Here is a 17370-nt window from a genome sequence, read left to right as displayed (position 1 = left end):
TTCTGTGTTTAATCTATATTAAAAGCTAAATCTACCGATGTTCCCTTTTCCTGAGACTTTTTCTGTTCTTTGCTTATTTCACAAGTTCATGATGTTGTGAAACAGTCCAAAATTCCCTGATCTTTCTTTGGGTCTCAGAGTCCATAAAGTCTCATTATCTGTTATTGGTACAAACTAAATCAAGATTTCTGACCACAAAATAGTCATGGCTTTTTTATTTGCATCTGGTTCAGGGTAGATTTATGCAATTTCAAACTCAACACATACTTGGCAGATCTCTCAGTCATTAGTATAATGAAGCAGTATTTGCTGTTAACCTTTCAAACTGGAAAAGTTATGGGGGCATTTTTACTTTTTTTTTGCCTCAAAATTAAAAATTTATTTTTTTTAAACACTAGCTTGAAATAGCCCACAGATAAACACATGTTTACTTTAACTATGAATCTGTGTGAGTGTGAAAATGATCAGATTAATACAGATTTTTACAAGAAGGCTGAATGTTCTTTGGATTAAAATGCAGTACTGTCATTTTTAGGAATGTTCTGATGTTGTTAAAGAATATCTACAGGCATCCTCTGTGAACAACATGCCTGAAAGTATTGAGTGAATAACTTGTTTTCTGTGGCTTTAAGAAAATTGTTATTCAATAGAAAATGGTTTTGGAAATGAATCACCCCTGGGTTATTTTTGCAGGAAAATTAGTCGGCTGGCTCACCACAGCAGGTAACAATAAAGCCATATCCAGCATTTACCTGTTATGTTGCTATCCTGCAAGACACAAATGGAAGGTTTGGGGTCATCTCCCTAATTGCAGCACTTCCCCAGTCTGACAACACTTTTGCAGTCAAATTAAGTCCGTCTGAAGGCTCTTGTGTCACAGTGGGGAAGAGAATGCAGGTGTGCTTTACAGGAAGGATGTTTTGTCCTATGCTGCAGAAATGTGCCTCCATCACAGATAGTCAGCCATTGCTTCAGTAGCTTCATTCTTTACTCCCTAATAAAACAGGCAGACTCTATTCTATCTGTCTACAAAATAATTACAGCCCAATTCAGCTTTATACTGTGTGTGAATAGCCATTACCTTGGCATAACCACATTTTAGTGTCAACTGCACTGCATTTTATTTTTTGACAGGAAAGTCTTAGATTTGCCCTCTGCAGTGGGATAGAAGCACAGAAACAGAATGGTAGGAAGTAGGCTGATGTAATAGTTACTGTATACGGGAAATGCAACATATTTAAGGCGCATTACCAAAGAGGAAGGACTTGTCGTCATTCCAAAAACACTGACTTTTTCAGGTGTCCATGCTGAATCACTCAAACAGCACATTTATTTTTTTTGTCACTGAGCCACATCCTGTCAATAATATAGATGGTTTGCTTATTCTGTGAGCAAATAATGTGACTGTCAAGCACATATTGTATTTCGTTACACAGGACCATTAGGCCACATTTATTCTTGCCTGGTATTGGTTGTTAGAGCTGCACATTCCCTGTGCATAATAAGTAAACATATATACATAGACATGTACATTAGTGGCAGCACAGGTATTGATTAGGTTATCAGAGTAAGGAGGTGGGATTTTTCCCACATGAATCATAAATTTTCTACAATTTCTAGAGTGTTTATCAGAGAAAGCTTGTTACCGCTGGCATCTCTGTTACCCGTCCTCTAGAGATTTGAAAAATTCTGCACTCTGATACCAAGAAATGCAGCAAACAGGCAGGCTTCAGCTTGCAGCTGGTTTACGAATGAATATTTTTAGTGTCTTGTTTGACAGCAGACCGATGTGAGTTATGAGGAATGTATCTTTAATGCAGCATTATTTTAGATATGAAATGAAATTTACGCAAATCCAAACAGCTGCTGAACGCACCACAGCAAGTAAAAATACTCAGTGACATTTTGTTTAATAGTCCTTTGACAGTCTTCATGGTGATGCTGTTGTTAGAGGCACTGTGAGATTGTTTGTGTGATATAACTCAGAGTAATAAACCAAGAGAGAACCCAGCTTTGACCACACACCACATACAGCTTTATATATTTATTGAAAAGTTTTCACAGGATTAGAATTGTATTCTTAGAAGTAGAATACTAATCCTCTCCTGTATATATATTTTTAGTGTCAGCATATTGTTTATCACTCTTTTATTTTGCCCTTTTGTGTTGAACTGTTTTTCCTAGTTTTTAAAGCCTCTTTTCTCACATAATAGACGTTACATATAGCTTTTAATCATTCTCTTTAAAGTGCACAATGTGGGTTAACGTTAACCTGACCCTGTCCCTGAACCCTCCGACCAATCCCTGATTATTGACGTAAAGTGAAACCTGTGTGAACATTGACAAAAGACTAAAAGCCTTAAAGCTTGTTTCCTGGCATTCAACTTCGAATAGAGGAGATTGGTCCCCTTCAGTTTTGCAACTGACCCCTGCAGGTTACAGAGCGGGCCAGTAGTGAGTGTCACGCACCTAACCCAAAAAGAAACAGAAACTCAAAGAGATTCACACACTCAGGGCTGATGATACTAATTGAACAATGTGGGCTTCAGAGATTAAACCGGGCACATAAGATAGCACTGTAGCTCATCTTTGTGGCACTCAGAGCTCAACAGCCAGATAAGAGTTGTCTTAGTTAATGTGATTCTCCTGAAATCTGTAGTTATTTCAGTTTTAAAATAAAAGTGATCTTAATTGTGACCTAACAAAAATACCTAATAATAGTTTGTTCAAAGTTTGTTAAACGCATTCGATTGTAAAACTCAGTCTATTAATGATTTGAAAAATTTGTGTAGGTTTCACTTTCAGCAATGACTTAACAGTGTTTATGAACACTAACAAAAGTTGCCGTTTAGATTGGATTTCATGGTACATTTAGTCTTTTAGTAGTGGCGCTCCACAGTCTGTTTCCCATGTGCCTCACTGCCAGATTCCCTCAGCTTCTGCTCTATCACTAGCAGCCACCTTCAGGCCAGTTTTGGTATTAAATCAAGGTTTTAAATTTGTGGCTGTGATGACCTACAAAGTAGGTTCTTCGGGGGAAAGGTGGATATTTTATTTATTTATCAACATGATGTAAATGTGCAAAACTTAGGGGAAAAGACTGTATCCAGGCAGGCTGGTGTTAATGCAGGTTGATGATCTTCATCATGGTTAGCGTTGTTTTCATGTTTATCAGAGAAAAGACCTGTGACTCAGTACATCCATGAAACATGGGAGACATGAGTTTCCGTTTTAAGCCACAGTTCACGAGAGCTACAAGGGAGAAAGGTTTCTTGAGAACCCAAAAAAAACAATGAATGCTTGGAACCACGCCAACATCCTAACAATGTTTCATAATAAACTTAATTTGCTGAGTTGAGTGAACAATGAGCAGGACGTTCATTAAACTAGATACAGTGTTTGACTGACAGCTCCCTCACTCTCCTCTTAGCTTTGTTGCACTGCTGTTTGGCACTACTTAGACTGTTATCATGGACCTTATTTACAGACAAGCACGGGTGTAAATAACTAAATTAACAATGTCTGACTTACATTTAGCATCTTCAGGTTCAGGGTCCTGGTATTGTGCATACTGGCTCACTGGCACACAGAGCCGTTATTAATATTGTTAGTAACAGCTGTGCTTTTCGTGCTATCTCAAGTCAAAAAGGCTGCTGAGAAAATGCCTGTTGTTATTCATTCATTCATAAAGTTTGGTGACATTATAATAATTCCCAGCATATCTCCACCCACTAGTTGTTGAGTATTTGAAAACCCACATAGTAACATCTACATGTTGTCAGTGGAAATTTTAAGATGACTTGAAACTGACAAACTTATTACAAACTCACTACCCTGAGTTACTAAAAAAAAGATGATAATGAATTTATTTTGAAATTTAACAACTTTCTGCCAGTGTGAATAGTTCTGTTAAATGACATTTTACAGCTGGAAAACATTTGATGCGACAGGTTCACTACCTTTAATTTACATTATAGTTTTAAGATTAGATTTAGAGTAGTAGATTGACAATTTGGGAAATACACTTATTACTTTTATTGCTGACAGTCAGGTGAGGAAATTGATACCACTGTTATGTCTGTGTGAAATATTTCTTGGCAGTGAACAGTAACTTCTTGGAGTCTTCTCTGGTGGCCTAGCAATAGGTCCCAGCCAAGAAATAGCCTGGCATATAACCCTCTGTAGAAGAACAAATCGTCCTTTATAACACCTTGGTTTTTGTACAAATTAAACAGAGAAGATATAATGTGTTAATTCATGAGCTTTGAAGGTGGTCGTATGTGGATTTAAATATGTCTGGATAGAGCCTGAGTAGCTGTTTCCCCCTGTTTCCAGTCTTTGTGAGCTAACTCCCAGCAAGAAAGCAAAAACTGTATTTCCAAAATGTCAAACTATTCCTTCAAGACTTCCGGAAAATGGGAACAGGTTATCACAAGTTTATTTTGAAAAGTAGTTTTTTCTGTTGATCCTTTAAGAAGGCATATTGAGCTGTTGGTTGTTCTGGTGATTTGCTTGAATAGCAAAGCTAAATTGAATCAGCTTCTGCGTCCTGATTGTACCTCTCTGACAGGAGTTAATTTGTCCAGTATTCAACTGTCAGTTTCTCCTCTCAGATGTGTCGTCTCCAGAGGCACCTGTCTGCCGGGGAGCACCAGCAGGACCTGTTCCAAGGCCAACCAGCCATGTTTGTGTCCCAGCATTCCCAGCCGCCCACTCAGAGTCTGGTGGAACTGATCCAGCTCTGTGGAGGAACAGTCTGCAAAACTGTGCGGCAGGCAGGTATCTGCATAGGGAGGTACAGTGGCAGGAGACCAGAGGGAAGCAGGATCCTGTCGGAGCAGTGGGTGCTGGGTAAGACATTTTCTGCTCATCTCTGTATTAAATACTAAACTGTTTTATCATGTCACTAATAATTGTTTCTCTCACTTTTTTGGTTTTATTCCAGATAGTATCACACATCTGAAGCAGCTGTCATATGACAACTACGATTTGGAGTGAAAGCTGTTGATTATTTCTTTGGCTGTGAAGTTTAGTTTTTATAAATTTTATGCTGGACATTGTCTGGTCACGTCACATGTACCTTGACTTTTTATCTTACAGTGTCCCTCTTGTGCAGGCTTATCGTCTCACCTTGCAAACATGCTTGGAGGCTTTACATAAATCCTTTTGAATCTTCTGTTTTCGAAGACTTTTTGGTCCTGGTTACCATGGAAACTAGTTACTTCGAAGGACAGTCAGCAATAGTTCATGATACTGTGAAACTGTATGTGAATCCTTTACTGGTTGATTTTTTAAATGTTTTTTTCATAATGTAGAAACCACTACTTTCATTTCTAACAATGTGACTTTAAAGATACTTTCTGATCCAGATCAATACTCTAATGAAGATACAGTACTATGTCCTTTATAGAAATGTTTTGTGATGTCATTATTAATAAAAAGCTTTTATGATTTTTTTTTATTTTGATCATTGGGTTTCATATTTTCTGTCAAATGAAGAGTTGTTTAAATATCAAGGTCATTTCAACAATTAAATAGAAATAAATGTAATTGTGAGTGTGTAACATTTACTCCACACTGACAGTGTAATGAATTTAGCAGCCTTTTGATAATAACCTGATTTTTAAAAGGACAAAATACAGTGGTTAGATTAATCAATCAGAATCCAAATGACAAGCGATATATCACAGCTGGCTTAAACTTGTCATGTGTAAGCAGCAGAGATGTAAAGTAACTCATTTACTACCTTTTAGTTATAAAATAAACTGCAATATATTTTCTGAAATATTTAATACATCCAGGACTTGTAATATGATAAATTCTTCATGTACAGAGAAATTAAATTAAAAATCAGCAAACATTACAAAAAAGAAAAGTGATTTGCCAAGTAAATAAACAAATTAGTGGTTTTTAATTCTAGCTACAACATTTGCTTGCCAAATTATTTTTGTGTGCAACTTTGAAGCCAGTCCATTCAACCAGGCCAATTATATCAATTTTTTACTCAACACAATATGACTAACAGCCTTCTGGGCTACACCCTCTGTTATTTTCTCACCTTCAGTGCAAACATTACTAAATCATATCTAACTGTGTCAGGCTGAGTTACTTATCACAAAATATAACATTATGGTGTGAGTTTTTTAAGCTTTAATCAACCACTGTTTTTTAGGTGAGTCACCAGGAATCACTAAATGCTACATTAAATTTATTATTGAACCCCTTCTAAACATATATCACATTTAACATATGTTGATATTTCTTTTTTTGAATGTCTGCATATTTGCTGTTGTAAAAGAGCTCCTAAAATAATTGAGACCATTCATATGTAAAAACTGTTTCCCCTTTTGTTTAAAAGTTAATTCTTGGTGGGAAAAAAAAGAACTCAAGATTAATTTCTTATTTTATTTCAGGCCTTTCAATTACAACTAATTTCTTCCTCAGTGGATAGAGTTTGTTCAGTCGCCATGTTTCATGCCTCAAACTTGTCCATACTTGACTGAGCTTTTTGTAAGAAAAACTTTATTATTAGACCGCTCATTGGGCAGCCTCTACTGCGTCACATGACCAATCAGCTTCGTCGATGTTACAGGGTGCCATTACGTAGGGAGGCGTGTGTGACATTTGCTGCATGAAGCTAGTTTACCATGAGCTAACCGGATAAAGATGAACAACTAGGAAAGGAAATAGAAAACATTTTGTCTTTTAATAACTTAGCTGCCGTTTGGGTTAGACTTTGCTGTCACATCCACACCAGAGCAGACAGTTTATGTCAAACGTAGCGTTAGTTAAAACTTCCTCTCTGGTCAAACACGTTAAATAGTAGGCTAAAGCTGTCTCTTAACTTATATAGTAAATGCACGGAGTTCGGATTGAGGTCGTTTTCCGGTTTGCCGCTCTGAGATGATGATACTAATCGGATAGCAGCGGTTAATTTCGTTTTTTTGTATCGCAGTATGGGTGGACGTTAGCGCTTAAGCCGACTTGGCTAACTGCGTTTTTGCACACAAGGTTAAAATTAGCTTTAGCCAGCTAGCTCCTCACTCCCCCCCTGCTGCAGCTTTCTCACTTTCTTATGCTGACTTGTCAGGACAGGTGTGCTGAAAGTAGGCCAGGTGTGGCCTGGGATAGATAGTCCGTAATTTAACCGCAGTGCTCACAGAGTGTGGTACCAAGTCCAACAGTCTACTTCAGGGATTTTTTTTGTAGTGGAGCCAGAGGTGGGATCATGCTGCTCTCCTTGGTTGTGCACACATACTCGCTGCGGTACTGGTTTCCAGCCACGATCATGCTGGGGACAGCTCCAGCTTATCTGCTGTCATGGGGGGCTTGGCGTTTACTATCAACTGTCTTACCAGCGAGAGTGTATCACAAGTTGGACGACCGGTTGTACTCCATCTACCAGACTATGGTCCTCTTCTTCTTTGAGAACTACACAGGAGTAGAGGTGAGTGACACAAAATCTGATTGTTAAAGACTAAACTGGTGTTGATAGTGTGGTCACTATGTGTGGAGCTGTGTCTGTCAAGGATGGGGAATTTTACCCATTAAATCTCAGTCATAAGTGACAGCTGCCTCTGACTGCCTGTGCCTGCAGGCTTTGAACATTTCATGCAGATCAGTTTATACTTTGCAGGTCTTTGCATTTATTGAAAGTTTTAAAATAACAAAAGGTAAACTGTAGTCAGTCACCAGGGGATGATCAAGAAGATCTTGATAAACCTGACACACAGCAAGAAAGTCTGCATTCTTGTGCCCTGCTGTTGTCACTCCTTGTACAGTTGTTTTTTTGTACAAAAGGTTGTGCACAAACATATCAGTGATAGTGCTGTCGGGGTTGTAACCTTTTTCTCTTATATGTGTTTTTTGTGTTGTTAACTACCTGCTCTGCCAACCTGCCAACTGGAGGCCACATGAGTAGATTGGATAGATTTTTTTTTTTTTTTTAATAAATCCCTTTGGGTTTATCGAGGGGCTGCAGTCTTTGCAGGTTTAGTTTTTGGAAAAATTAGCAACTGGAACCAAATCCCTGACACAGCTTGTTTATTTAACAAAATAAATTAATTGTTTGTCTCACTGTAGAATAAATTTGAAAATTGATGACTGTCCAGGACTTCTGTGTAACATATTTCCTACTATTATTACTTTCTCTGTAGATTGTTATATATGGAGATATACCAAAGAACAAAGAGAACGTGATCTACCTGTCTAATCATCAATGTACAGGTAATATATTTGGATATGCAGTTCAATAACCATAGTCCAGCATGAAACACAGTTTAAGTGTCTAATATCTACCGATGGCCTTCCTTGTAGCCGACTGGATCATTGCTGACATGCTCGCCATCAGACAGAGTGCTATTGGTCATGTCAGATATGTCCTTAAAGATGGACTTAAATGGCTCCCACTTTATGGATGGTATTTCTCTCAGGTAATGAAACTGTGTGAGTATTTAAATGTCATTTTGTAAAATACAGATGTAAAGATGGAAATGTAATATAAATCACATTCACACTGCTGTTTCAATTGGGGTATCTTTCTCTTTTAGCATGGAGGAATCTACGTGAAACGAAGTGCAAAGTTTAACGAAGGGGCGATGAAGAAGAAGCTCCTCTCTCAGACTCAGTCTGGAGCACCAGTAAGTATGCCTCATAAATGTTGTAAAATGTTTACTCTGAGGCAGACATACTGTCTGTGGTTATGTCAACCTCCAAAAGACAAAAGTTTATTTTTCAGTGATGTTCAGTATTGAGCAAAGACTTCAGAGACAAAGTGGGTCTTACTCTCCATCTTTGATCTGATCGTTATGAGCTTGAATTTAAACCCTCACAATTTAAATTCAGATTTTTCTGCAATGACCCTCTAAAATTCCTTCTTGCCCCACTTGTAATTAGGACTTTGTTGCACATGAACAGAACATCATGAACAGAAATGGATAATTCGACACTGGATCATGAAGTTCCCCTTACAGTGTGTGTTACTGTGTCGGAAGGGCTTGTTTTTAATCACTTTTTTGGATTAAACTGTGGGAGATTAGTGTTTTTCCCCTGTGTGTGTGTGTGTGTGTGTGTGTGTGTGTGTGTGTGTGTGTGTGTGTGTGTGTGTGTGTGGCGTTTGTCCTGGTGCCCTGTGCACCACGAAAGCTTAAAAGTTTAAGCATAATCAGTTGTTACAATGACAAAAATTCAGAAAATAAGAGTTAGCTTGGGAATAATCAGAATTATATTGGAAACGAATGCAAGAATTTTAAATGATATAGGAAATGATTCCAGTAATTCACAAACAAGTTATGAAACATTCAGTGAACTGCTGCATTGTTTCATCATTTGCCAATATGAGGATGTTTCTCTTGTTTAAAAAGCCTTTACAGTTTGAGTATTTTGTAGAAGATGAAAAATAGTGATTCAAGTATATATTCATACCTCAAGTACCTCTGCTAAAGTAAATTATCAGAAGGGCAGGGTTTACTAGCAATTGTTGGCCTTACAGAGAACATCACTGGTATCAAATTTTCACATCTGACATCATTGGGGAAGAAATGATACAGTTTAAGACCTGAGAAGTAGGAGGTGTCTTCTTCACCAAACTGATGTTCAGAAAATTAGGAGATTAAAAAAGCATTTCAAGTTCAACACAATGTTTTGAGTTCCATGTTTCTTGTTCAACAAATTCTGTAAGTGTCAGAAATTCCACTTTCGCTAGTGCAAGAAGAACCAAAAGTGAAGAAGTGTTTTTTTTCCCCACAGATGTACCTTGTCATCTTCCCAGAAGGAACTCGGTATAACCCAGAGCTCAAGAACGTAATCGCTGACAGTCAGGCTTTTGCTACAAAAGAAGGTACTGGCTTGATGGCATCCATTTACTGCTCTACTGCTGCATAGTAATTCAGCACAGCCCACTCAGTTTGTAAAACAGCTGACTAAGTTTTGCTGTGTGACCTGTGGTCACCCTTGCAAGCTGCTGTCTGACCAATGATCATCACCTGCATACAGATTAATTTTAAAAAAAGTTTTAGTTCAAATTGTGTGTTTATTGTGTATCTAATATCCATTAGAACAATGGATTAAAAAGTTAAGAACTGTAAAACAGAGGCAGAAAGAGAAACAGCCTCAAAAACACACATTTCAAACATGCATGAAGGTCAAATATATTTTTTGGCACAGCATTTATATCTGCTTTTTGGACCATTTTCTGTGTGTTGTTTTGTTATCAATTAGTCAAGTTTCATAAACATCAAAACTGCCTTAGTCATTTATATCATCATTGGATTACTGGTGTGGTGCCAGGAACTGGTCAGCTTCTACCAAAACTGCTTATTAAATATTCAGCTAATGTAACTCATCAAAGTTTTGAGGGATAAATGGATGTGCTGCTGGTCGATAAAACAGAATTCAGTGCTCACCCACAGCACTAAAAAGAGTCTGTCTGAGAGAGATGTGTCCTCTGGTTATTTTTGTCACAAGAGGAAGTGAACAGATTTACAAAACGCGTCTGTTTTACTGCAATGTACATTTCATTATAGCTTCAAGATTTTATAGTTAAATATATTAGTTGTATCACCATGATTATTATGATGGTGTTGTGCAGTGTGGTGTTCAGGTCAGATCACAAACTGTATTCATTCTGCAGAGATTAAGCCTATCTCTGGACCTCAGCTCTGAATATCACCTTCCCCCATTAATCCAAATAAATCGCTCTGGAGAGCCAACATGTGCACATGACATTATCTGCTATTAGTGAGGTATTAGTGAGCAGAGAATGGACACAGAAACAACAGACAGTGCAGAAACTGACCCAAACACAAGCGTTCTCACATTAAATTATGGTTTTATAATGTGTTTATATATATATTTAAAATATTTTAAACAATGACAAGCAGTACTCATGTTCTGTAGGCTAATACGACATGCCTCATATGATATCAGTAAACTTCTTACTTTTTCTGTGGCCTCACTATAGGTTTGGCTGTTCTGAGGCACACGCTTACACCCAGGATGAAAGCATCTCACATAGCCATTGAGACAATGAAGAGCCACCTGGACGCCGTGTATGACATCACAGTGGCCTACGAGGGAACGCTGGATGCCTCCGGTCAAAGAAGACCTGCACCGTCGATGCCAGGTAAGCAGACAGTACATGTTCCTGAAAAAATGTACACATTAAGCCATGCAGGAGAACAATTTCCTCCATTTAACCTGGTTTCAGAGAGTGATTTGTATCTGGATATTTATCTAATGTAAAAAATGTCTCATATGAATATCAACTGAATAATACAAGTGGAATCAATGAAGTACAGTTAAAAAAAAAATCACAGAGAAATGAAGACAGAGAAAAAAACAACTGTCCTGCTCAAGCATCACATCGACTCAGAAGATGTTCTGAGTCATCACTCTCCTGGATATGAGTATAACATAATGAAAAAACTTAAATACTGCTGCAGAAGACAATGAAAATGATCTGAAAGTGGATAAGAGAATGTGTATGTTAATGCAAGAGCTCATGCTGTGATCAGACCTCACAGCTCTAACTCTTCACCTGCAAAAAGTATTTCAAAAATGAATGAAGCTCATCCATGGCAATGTTTCCCTCAACCTCGACAAATCCACCAGCTCCGCATAACTAAATTCCATACTGAGATCCATACGCAGTGCTGGGAGAATCAACATAACAGGAGTGCTTATTAATACCAGGTATAAATGCAAGAATCGGATGTGATTATCCAGATAATGTACCCAGATAGAGAGTAATACCAGGTGTAAATGGGGCCTATTAACGAACATTGACTAATCATCACAAGTGTGATAATATAAAATATACAAGCTGACAATGCAGACTAACAAATTAGCATGATATGTACATATGATACACACAAGTAGTACTATAAATGATAAATAATATTAAGACAAGTTGTCAGTGCCACCTTCTAACATACTGGTATTTGAAAAATTCAACCTGATAGCAATAATGAAAAATGAATGTAAATACCAGTTATGAATGCAGGAGATGTGATTTGTCCAACACAGAGATACAAGTAGCATTTCATCAGCCAACAGTCACATACTGTCAAACAGCAGCCACCTCTATTTCCTGTTAATCAGAGTCTTGCAGGCACTGTATTATCAATCCTGCAACTCTGTGTACACTCCCTCAGTAATTAATCATATAGCAAACATCACCTATTAAGAGCCGTGTCTTCCTGTAAACAGCATGACTCTGTGTTTTGGAGTTTTTGATTATTCTGTTATCCCGGCTGTTTGACGAGCTCTGTTTGAATGTTAAAAAACAAACATCCCGCTTTAGTCAGGAATAAACATTGATGTGTTTTCTAGCAAACAGAACAGAGAGAACAGAAAAGCACTCTTCTCATCACGCACTTCCTGGCCTCATGTGGTGAAGGTGACTTTAGTAATTTCACGGGGAGGTGGAAGTGACTCGAGGCTGCATTCACACTGCAGCTGCAAGAGACCACACTCTGGTCCACTTCTGTTACTGATGTTCTTTCTGTTTCACATCTGACAAATGTTCCTCATCGTTATGAACAGTCTGAATCATTTCAACTTGCTTCGATGGCATAGTTTTGGACAGTGGCATATGGCACAAAATGTGTTTGAATATATTCAGCTCTTAACTGTGAAGTCACTGATGGAGAATATGGATGCAGATTTTTAAGCAGTTTCCTTAACTGATATTTGGACATTTTAACAGCTGATTGTCAGTCAGTCATTAAAAAGTGCAGCAACAGAAAGTGCGTTTCTGTCCATAATAATGTTTTAAAACTTCTGCTGTGGCCCATGACTGCTGCAATATCGAAGCTGATAAGGTATTTGAGCAATGAATTTTAAAAAACAAATTTGAATCTCAATAAAACTCCATTTTGTTGCTTTTTAGCGACAAGTCCAAAATATTAAATGTAGCAAATTATGCATTATTATGATTATTTTTAGGTTTTACAGGTGTATTTAACAAACTGGGACCTACTGTTTGTTATAGCTTAACAAGCTGTGTACTCTGGGAAATGCTTTTGGTAAGAAAATTTTCATTCAAATCAGGCTGGCATGTTAATTTGTTGGTGGTTTAGGACATACCAGCCTTCACTGCTCTATGAAGGAAACTCACTTTTTAAACTCTGAGCCTGCAGTTGTGAATAGAGAAATGTTTTTGCATTATTCCAAAACCATTATGTGGTCCAGGACCTTCTCTTGGTGCCAAATAATCATGTTGAATATCACATTTTTTCCACAACAACAAAAATAGAGTCATCAAGTACTTGTTGTGGTGAATGAGTTACCTTCACTTCTCATGTAGCTGTTTGGTTTCCTATTTGTATGCAGATGTCTCCAGATATTAAAGATTCCTTCTCTCAGATTTTCAGCTCCACTAGAGTTTGTTTTTCAAAAATCAGGATTGTTTGTCACTCCAGAGCGAAGAGTTGATTTCCTTCATCTACTCCAGGTTGTTGTTTTTAAAAGTGTTTTGGAACATTGTTCTGCTCACACACACACATGACCCGTAGTGGAAACTCAGCTTTCTTTTAGCAGGTTCACTGAGTTGCGATTGTTTTGTTAAACTGTCTCATATTGTGTCTGAAGGTCAATTTTAAATCCGCGCAGCAGCTGATGGAGGTGCGCTCTCCAACAGCGAAGCAGTCTTTTCGCTGCTGACTTCGATCAAGTTTCCTCTTTTGGCAGCAGTGCCAAGTTTCCTGATAATATTGCATGTTGTGGAAACAGGAACTTGAAGGTCTCTCGGGATGCACGTGTAGCCTTGAGCGTTCACACTTGGTTACATTTTTATGTCTGACCTTCTTAGACACTTTGGCGTTCTTTCTCCGCTCAATTCCCTGACAGTTTGAGACTTGAGACTAAACACACTTTAACTTATTTACTGTAGATAAATGTATCTGCATCATTAAACAAATTATATTTAATCAATGAATTGGATTTATTTCTCTCTCTTTATTTCATTTCAGATATTGAATTGGACCTTCTACAGGTCCAGTTTAATATCCTCTACATAGACACAGGTTTTCAGCTGATTTCATTATCAGTTCTGTATTTGCTCCTGTTTGAGAATCAGTTATGTAACCATTGTGACCAACAAGCTGCTGCACCTCAGGGGTCTTTACTTTCTTGAATCAAAGGGCCCTGGCACCACAGCGTCATAGCGGCTCTACTCTATCACTGTCACATCATGTTGATTTTAAGTGCTTACTCTACGTGCCGTTTTGCTGAAAGGCTTTTCCTGTTTTTGTTTAGTCTCTTTTATTTTCTGTGTTTGACAGAATTCCTGTGCAAAGAATGTCCCAGAGTCCACATACACTTCGACCGTGTGGACATAAAGGAAATTCCTCCAGAGCCAGTGTTTTTCCGCAGGTGGCTGCACGAGCGGTTCGAAATCAAGGACCGGTAAGTGTGTGTGGGTGGAACAATTAATCATGCTGAAATTGTACGTTATCCAATCGATATGTAAACTGCAGTGAGGTTTTTGAATGTTTTGATTCTGAACGCCATCAGTTTCAATGTATCATAGCTTCTGTTTAACTTTTAAAAATCCTGAAACTGATACAGTCCTCTAGTTTAGTTTAGCTTCTTGTAGCTCTGGTTCTCCTTAAATATAACTTGAAAACTGGAAGATTATGATTAATTCCTTACCATTTCATTTCATTCATTTTTTTATTTTATAAAGTAAGCAGGTATTTAATCAAGACAATAATCAGCAGATTAATGGATAATGAAAATAATTAGTAGTTTCATTTTTGTGGGACGTGACAGAAAAAGTCCAGAAACATTGTTGTAGACTGTGAATTACAGAAGAGCTTTGAAATACTTGTTGTTAGAAAGAAGTAATATATTAAGCCCAATACTAACAACACCAGCCAAGCTACAAAAAGCACAAAAAGTGTTGTAAAAATCCTGATGTGAACCTTCGTCAGATAGATTTTTTGTTCCACCTCACGTTGCAGTTTCTCTTTAAATCCTGTGCTTTTCTAAGACAGGCTGAATTCCTAAGAGTTCTCTCTTTTTTTAAAGGCTGCTGACGGATTTCTACGAGTCTGAGGACGCAGACAAAATTTGCAGGTTCCCCGGGGAAGGCAAACCATCTCCGCTGAACCTCTCCAAGACCATCCCATCAGTGATGATCTTGGGGGGGCTGACACTGCCATTACTGCTGACGGAGAACGGCAGGAAACTGTACGTGAGAACCTGGGTGTACGGGACACTGCTGGGCTGGCTGTGGGTGAACATTTTTCCTTAACGAACGGGGCACAGGCTGCCATGATGAGATGCACAGAAGACATGGAAAGACGGTGCCATTTTCCTGTATCACACCAACACAAGGTGTGTTCCAGATGCAGAGCAGAATCTGATAAGAAGCTCAGAGATTTATCCCATGTCTGGCTCTCTGTTGACCTTGACCTGAAAGCTGAATGGAAATACAGAGAAATGTGAGAAATGAAAGCTTTTTGTGCTACTTGTTGCCCCTCGCGTTATTTGGATTTGCAGCCTGAAATGATGAGAAAACATGAGTGGATTTGTTGAAAAGTATTAGGTTTCTCAAAAATCCCTCTTGATCTCCACTATGAAATAACAACTGCTACATACTTCTCTAAAAATATTCCCCCCCTTCATCAGATATAGCCAAATTAGTATTCTTGCATGCTCACTTTTCCATCAAACATTGGCCAGTTTTAAAGCACTTATATGACATTTATTTTTGACAACAAAGTGTGCTGAGTAATCTCAAAACACATTTAATGATGATGATCAGCTACGGTATGTAACTGACACAGTGCACTAACCTATTGATCGTGGATCATTTATTATAAAGTGCACTGACTCATTGACATTTGTTTTAATGTCAGTTTTTTATGCCAAGTCCCATGTCAAGAGGACTATGCACTTTGTTCATTTAAAGTTATGTTTTTACATTAGTAGAACAAAGTAAATGGCATGCAGTCCTCTATAGGAGCTCATAAACATGACACCAGCTGCACTGTTTACCAGAAATATTCATACCGACATCACTTTGTTTTATATTGATAATGAATGTAGCCATAAAAAAATATGTTCATTTATATATCCATGAAAGAGGTTTTTTTCTCCAACACCCATTAATATCTGTAAAAAATACAATCTATTGTACATTTTGAGCAAAGTCGTTGTCACTGAAAACTGGCAGATGCCTCAGTGAGCTCATATAGAGGAATTCCTGTTAAAAATGATAATGTTCTACCATTGTAAAATATTACTTGAACCTTAAAATGTCAGTTATTGCCAAAACCTGGTGTATTTGCCATGATGTTCTGCAGGTGGTTTAAGTTGAGCAATACTTGTTTTAATGCCAGCCATGATGACAGCAAAGAAACAATGTTTTTTTTCTTTTTGGCCTAATTACATGATAATTGCATTTTTTAAATAATAGTTTATTCACTGTTCCATAACTTTTATATGCATTTGTTACTTTGAATACCATGTTACAGCTCACTTGAAAGTATCTACCTAGCAAAAAGCTGACAAAGCCATGTTAACAGTATATCACAGGTTCCTGTGCACTCAAAGCCATTTGTATTATAAACATCACTGTATTGTGAAATGCACTGTGTCCATCGTCGTCGTTTACTGTAATGAAACCATTGCATTTTCCACAAGTCACTTTACATATTTGCCGTCTCGTCCTCCTCTACTGTTAGTCTGCACTGTGTTTTCCTCATGTGGATAGTCCAGTCAATCCCATTGTTTTTACATGTCGCTCCAATACCTCACTTGAATAATCCTTCCTTGTTCTTAAATGACCCTTGTCAGCCATTTTATAGTCATTTTTATCCTGACAAGATCAGACTGTAACTCATCAGGAAACTATGTAGACAGTATTTCAATGCCAACTGTTTTTGGAAATGTGTGCCTTCTCTTTGGAGGAGTTGGTCCTCATCCCTCCCACAGAGGGCCACAGTGGCTCTTTATCCAGCGGGTGACTGCATGAAGGCACTCAGCTGGAGCTGCTGCTCACTGCAGCTTGTGGTCACATTGTCTACAGTTCATAGTGGCTTATTTTGCTCTAAGAATGCATTGATTTACACTTTTTGAGGACTATTAAACGACGAAACCTTTAATGTGTGTAAGTTCTGGAAATGGGGGATCAGAGTGAAATAAAGTGGTTTTCTTTTGGGGAGAGTCCAGTTGTCTCTGTTGTCCTGCCATGCAGAACACATGATTATTAAAACCTCACAGATATTAAAGATGCACTTGTACATATGCATATACACAGTGATTTAGTGATCTCTCTTAGTACATTTACGTTTTGAACAATCCCATTTTCACTAAGGTTAAAAATTAATACCTAAGGTGGCATTTTTATAATTATTTTGATAA

The 17370-nt window shown here is 37.9% G+C and overlaps 2 protein-coding genes across 7 annotated transcripts in view; both read left to right on the top strand.

The window, feature by feature from the left end:
- Positions 1 to 5461, top strand: part of mcph1 (microcephalin 1) — a 28640-nt gene extending 23179 nt beyond the window's left edge. For 5 of the 6 annotated variants that reach the window (XM_018688251.2, XM_018688249.2, XM_018688250.2 and 2 more), the window contains 2 exons: positions 4614 to 4851; positions 4946 to 5461. In XM_018688251.2, the coding sequence (XP_018543767.1) occupies positions 4614 to 4851; positions 4946 to 4998 (291 nt within the window). In that variant the 3' untranslated portion in view covers positions 4999 to 5461. The remainder of the gene's footprint in view (positions 1 to 4613; positions 4852 to 4945) is intronic. The other variant, XM_018688254.2, reaches the window with a different exon arrangement.
- A 1131-nt stretch (positions 5462 to 6592) lies between these two features.
- On the top strand, positions 6593 to 17172 carry agpat5 (1-acylglycerol-3-phosphate O-acyltransferase 5 (lysophosphatidic acid acyltransferase, epsilon)). The gene is made up of 8 exons (XM_018688271.2): positions 6593 to 7447; positions 8157 to 8226; positions 8317 to 8432; positions 8550 to 8639; positions 9748 to 9838; positions 10961 to 11122; positions 14283 to 14406; positions 15031 to 17172. The coding sequence occupies exons 1-8, from the start codon at positions 7229 to 7231 to the stop codon at positions 15254 to 15256; spliced, it is 1098 nt and encodes a 365-aa protein (XP_018543787.1). The 5' UTR covers positions 6593 to 7228; the 3' UTR covers positions 15257 to 17172.
- The last annotated feature ends 198 nt before the right edge of the window (positions 17173 to 17370 follow it).

The sequence above is a fragment of the Lates calcarifer genome, linkage group LG16_LG22 (genome assembly GCF_001640805.2).
Source record: "Lates calcarifer isolate ASB-BC8 linkage group LG16_LG22, TLL_Latcal_v3, whole genome shotgun sequence".
NCBI lineage: Eukaryota > Metazoa > Chordata > Actinopteri > Centropomidae > Lates > Lates calcarifer.
The sequence above is the reverse complement of the archived record's forward strand: the minus strand, read 5'-3'. Positions and strand labels throughout refer to the sequence as shown.

Bases quoted from the DNA above. Each gene is read 5' to 3' on its own strand.
- agpat5 (XM_018688271.2), top strand. From the start codon at position 7,229: ATGCTGCTCTCCTTGGTTGTGCACACATACTCGCTGCGGTACTGGTTT. The intron at 8,227-8,316 runs GTAATATATTTG...CCTTCCTTGTAG, and splicing joins GTCTAATCATCAATGTACAG to CCGACTGGATCATTGCTGAC. The intron at 11,123-14,282 runs GTAAGCAGACAG...TGTGTTTGACAG, and splicing joins ACCTGCACCGTCGATGCCAG to AATTCCTGTGCAAAGAATGT.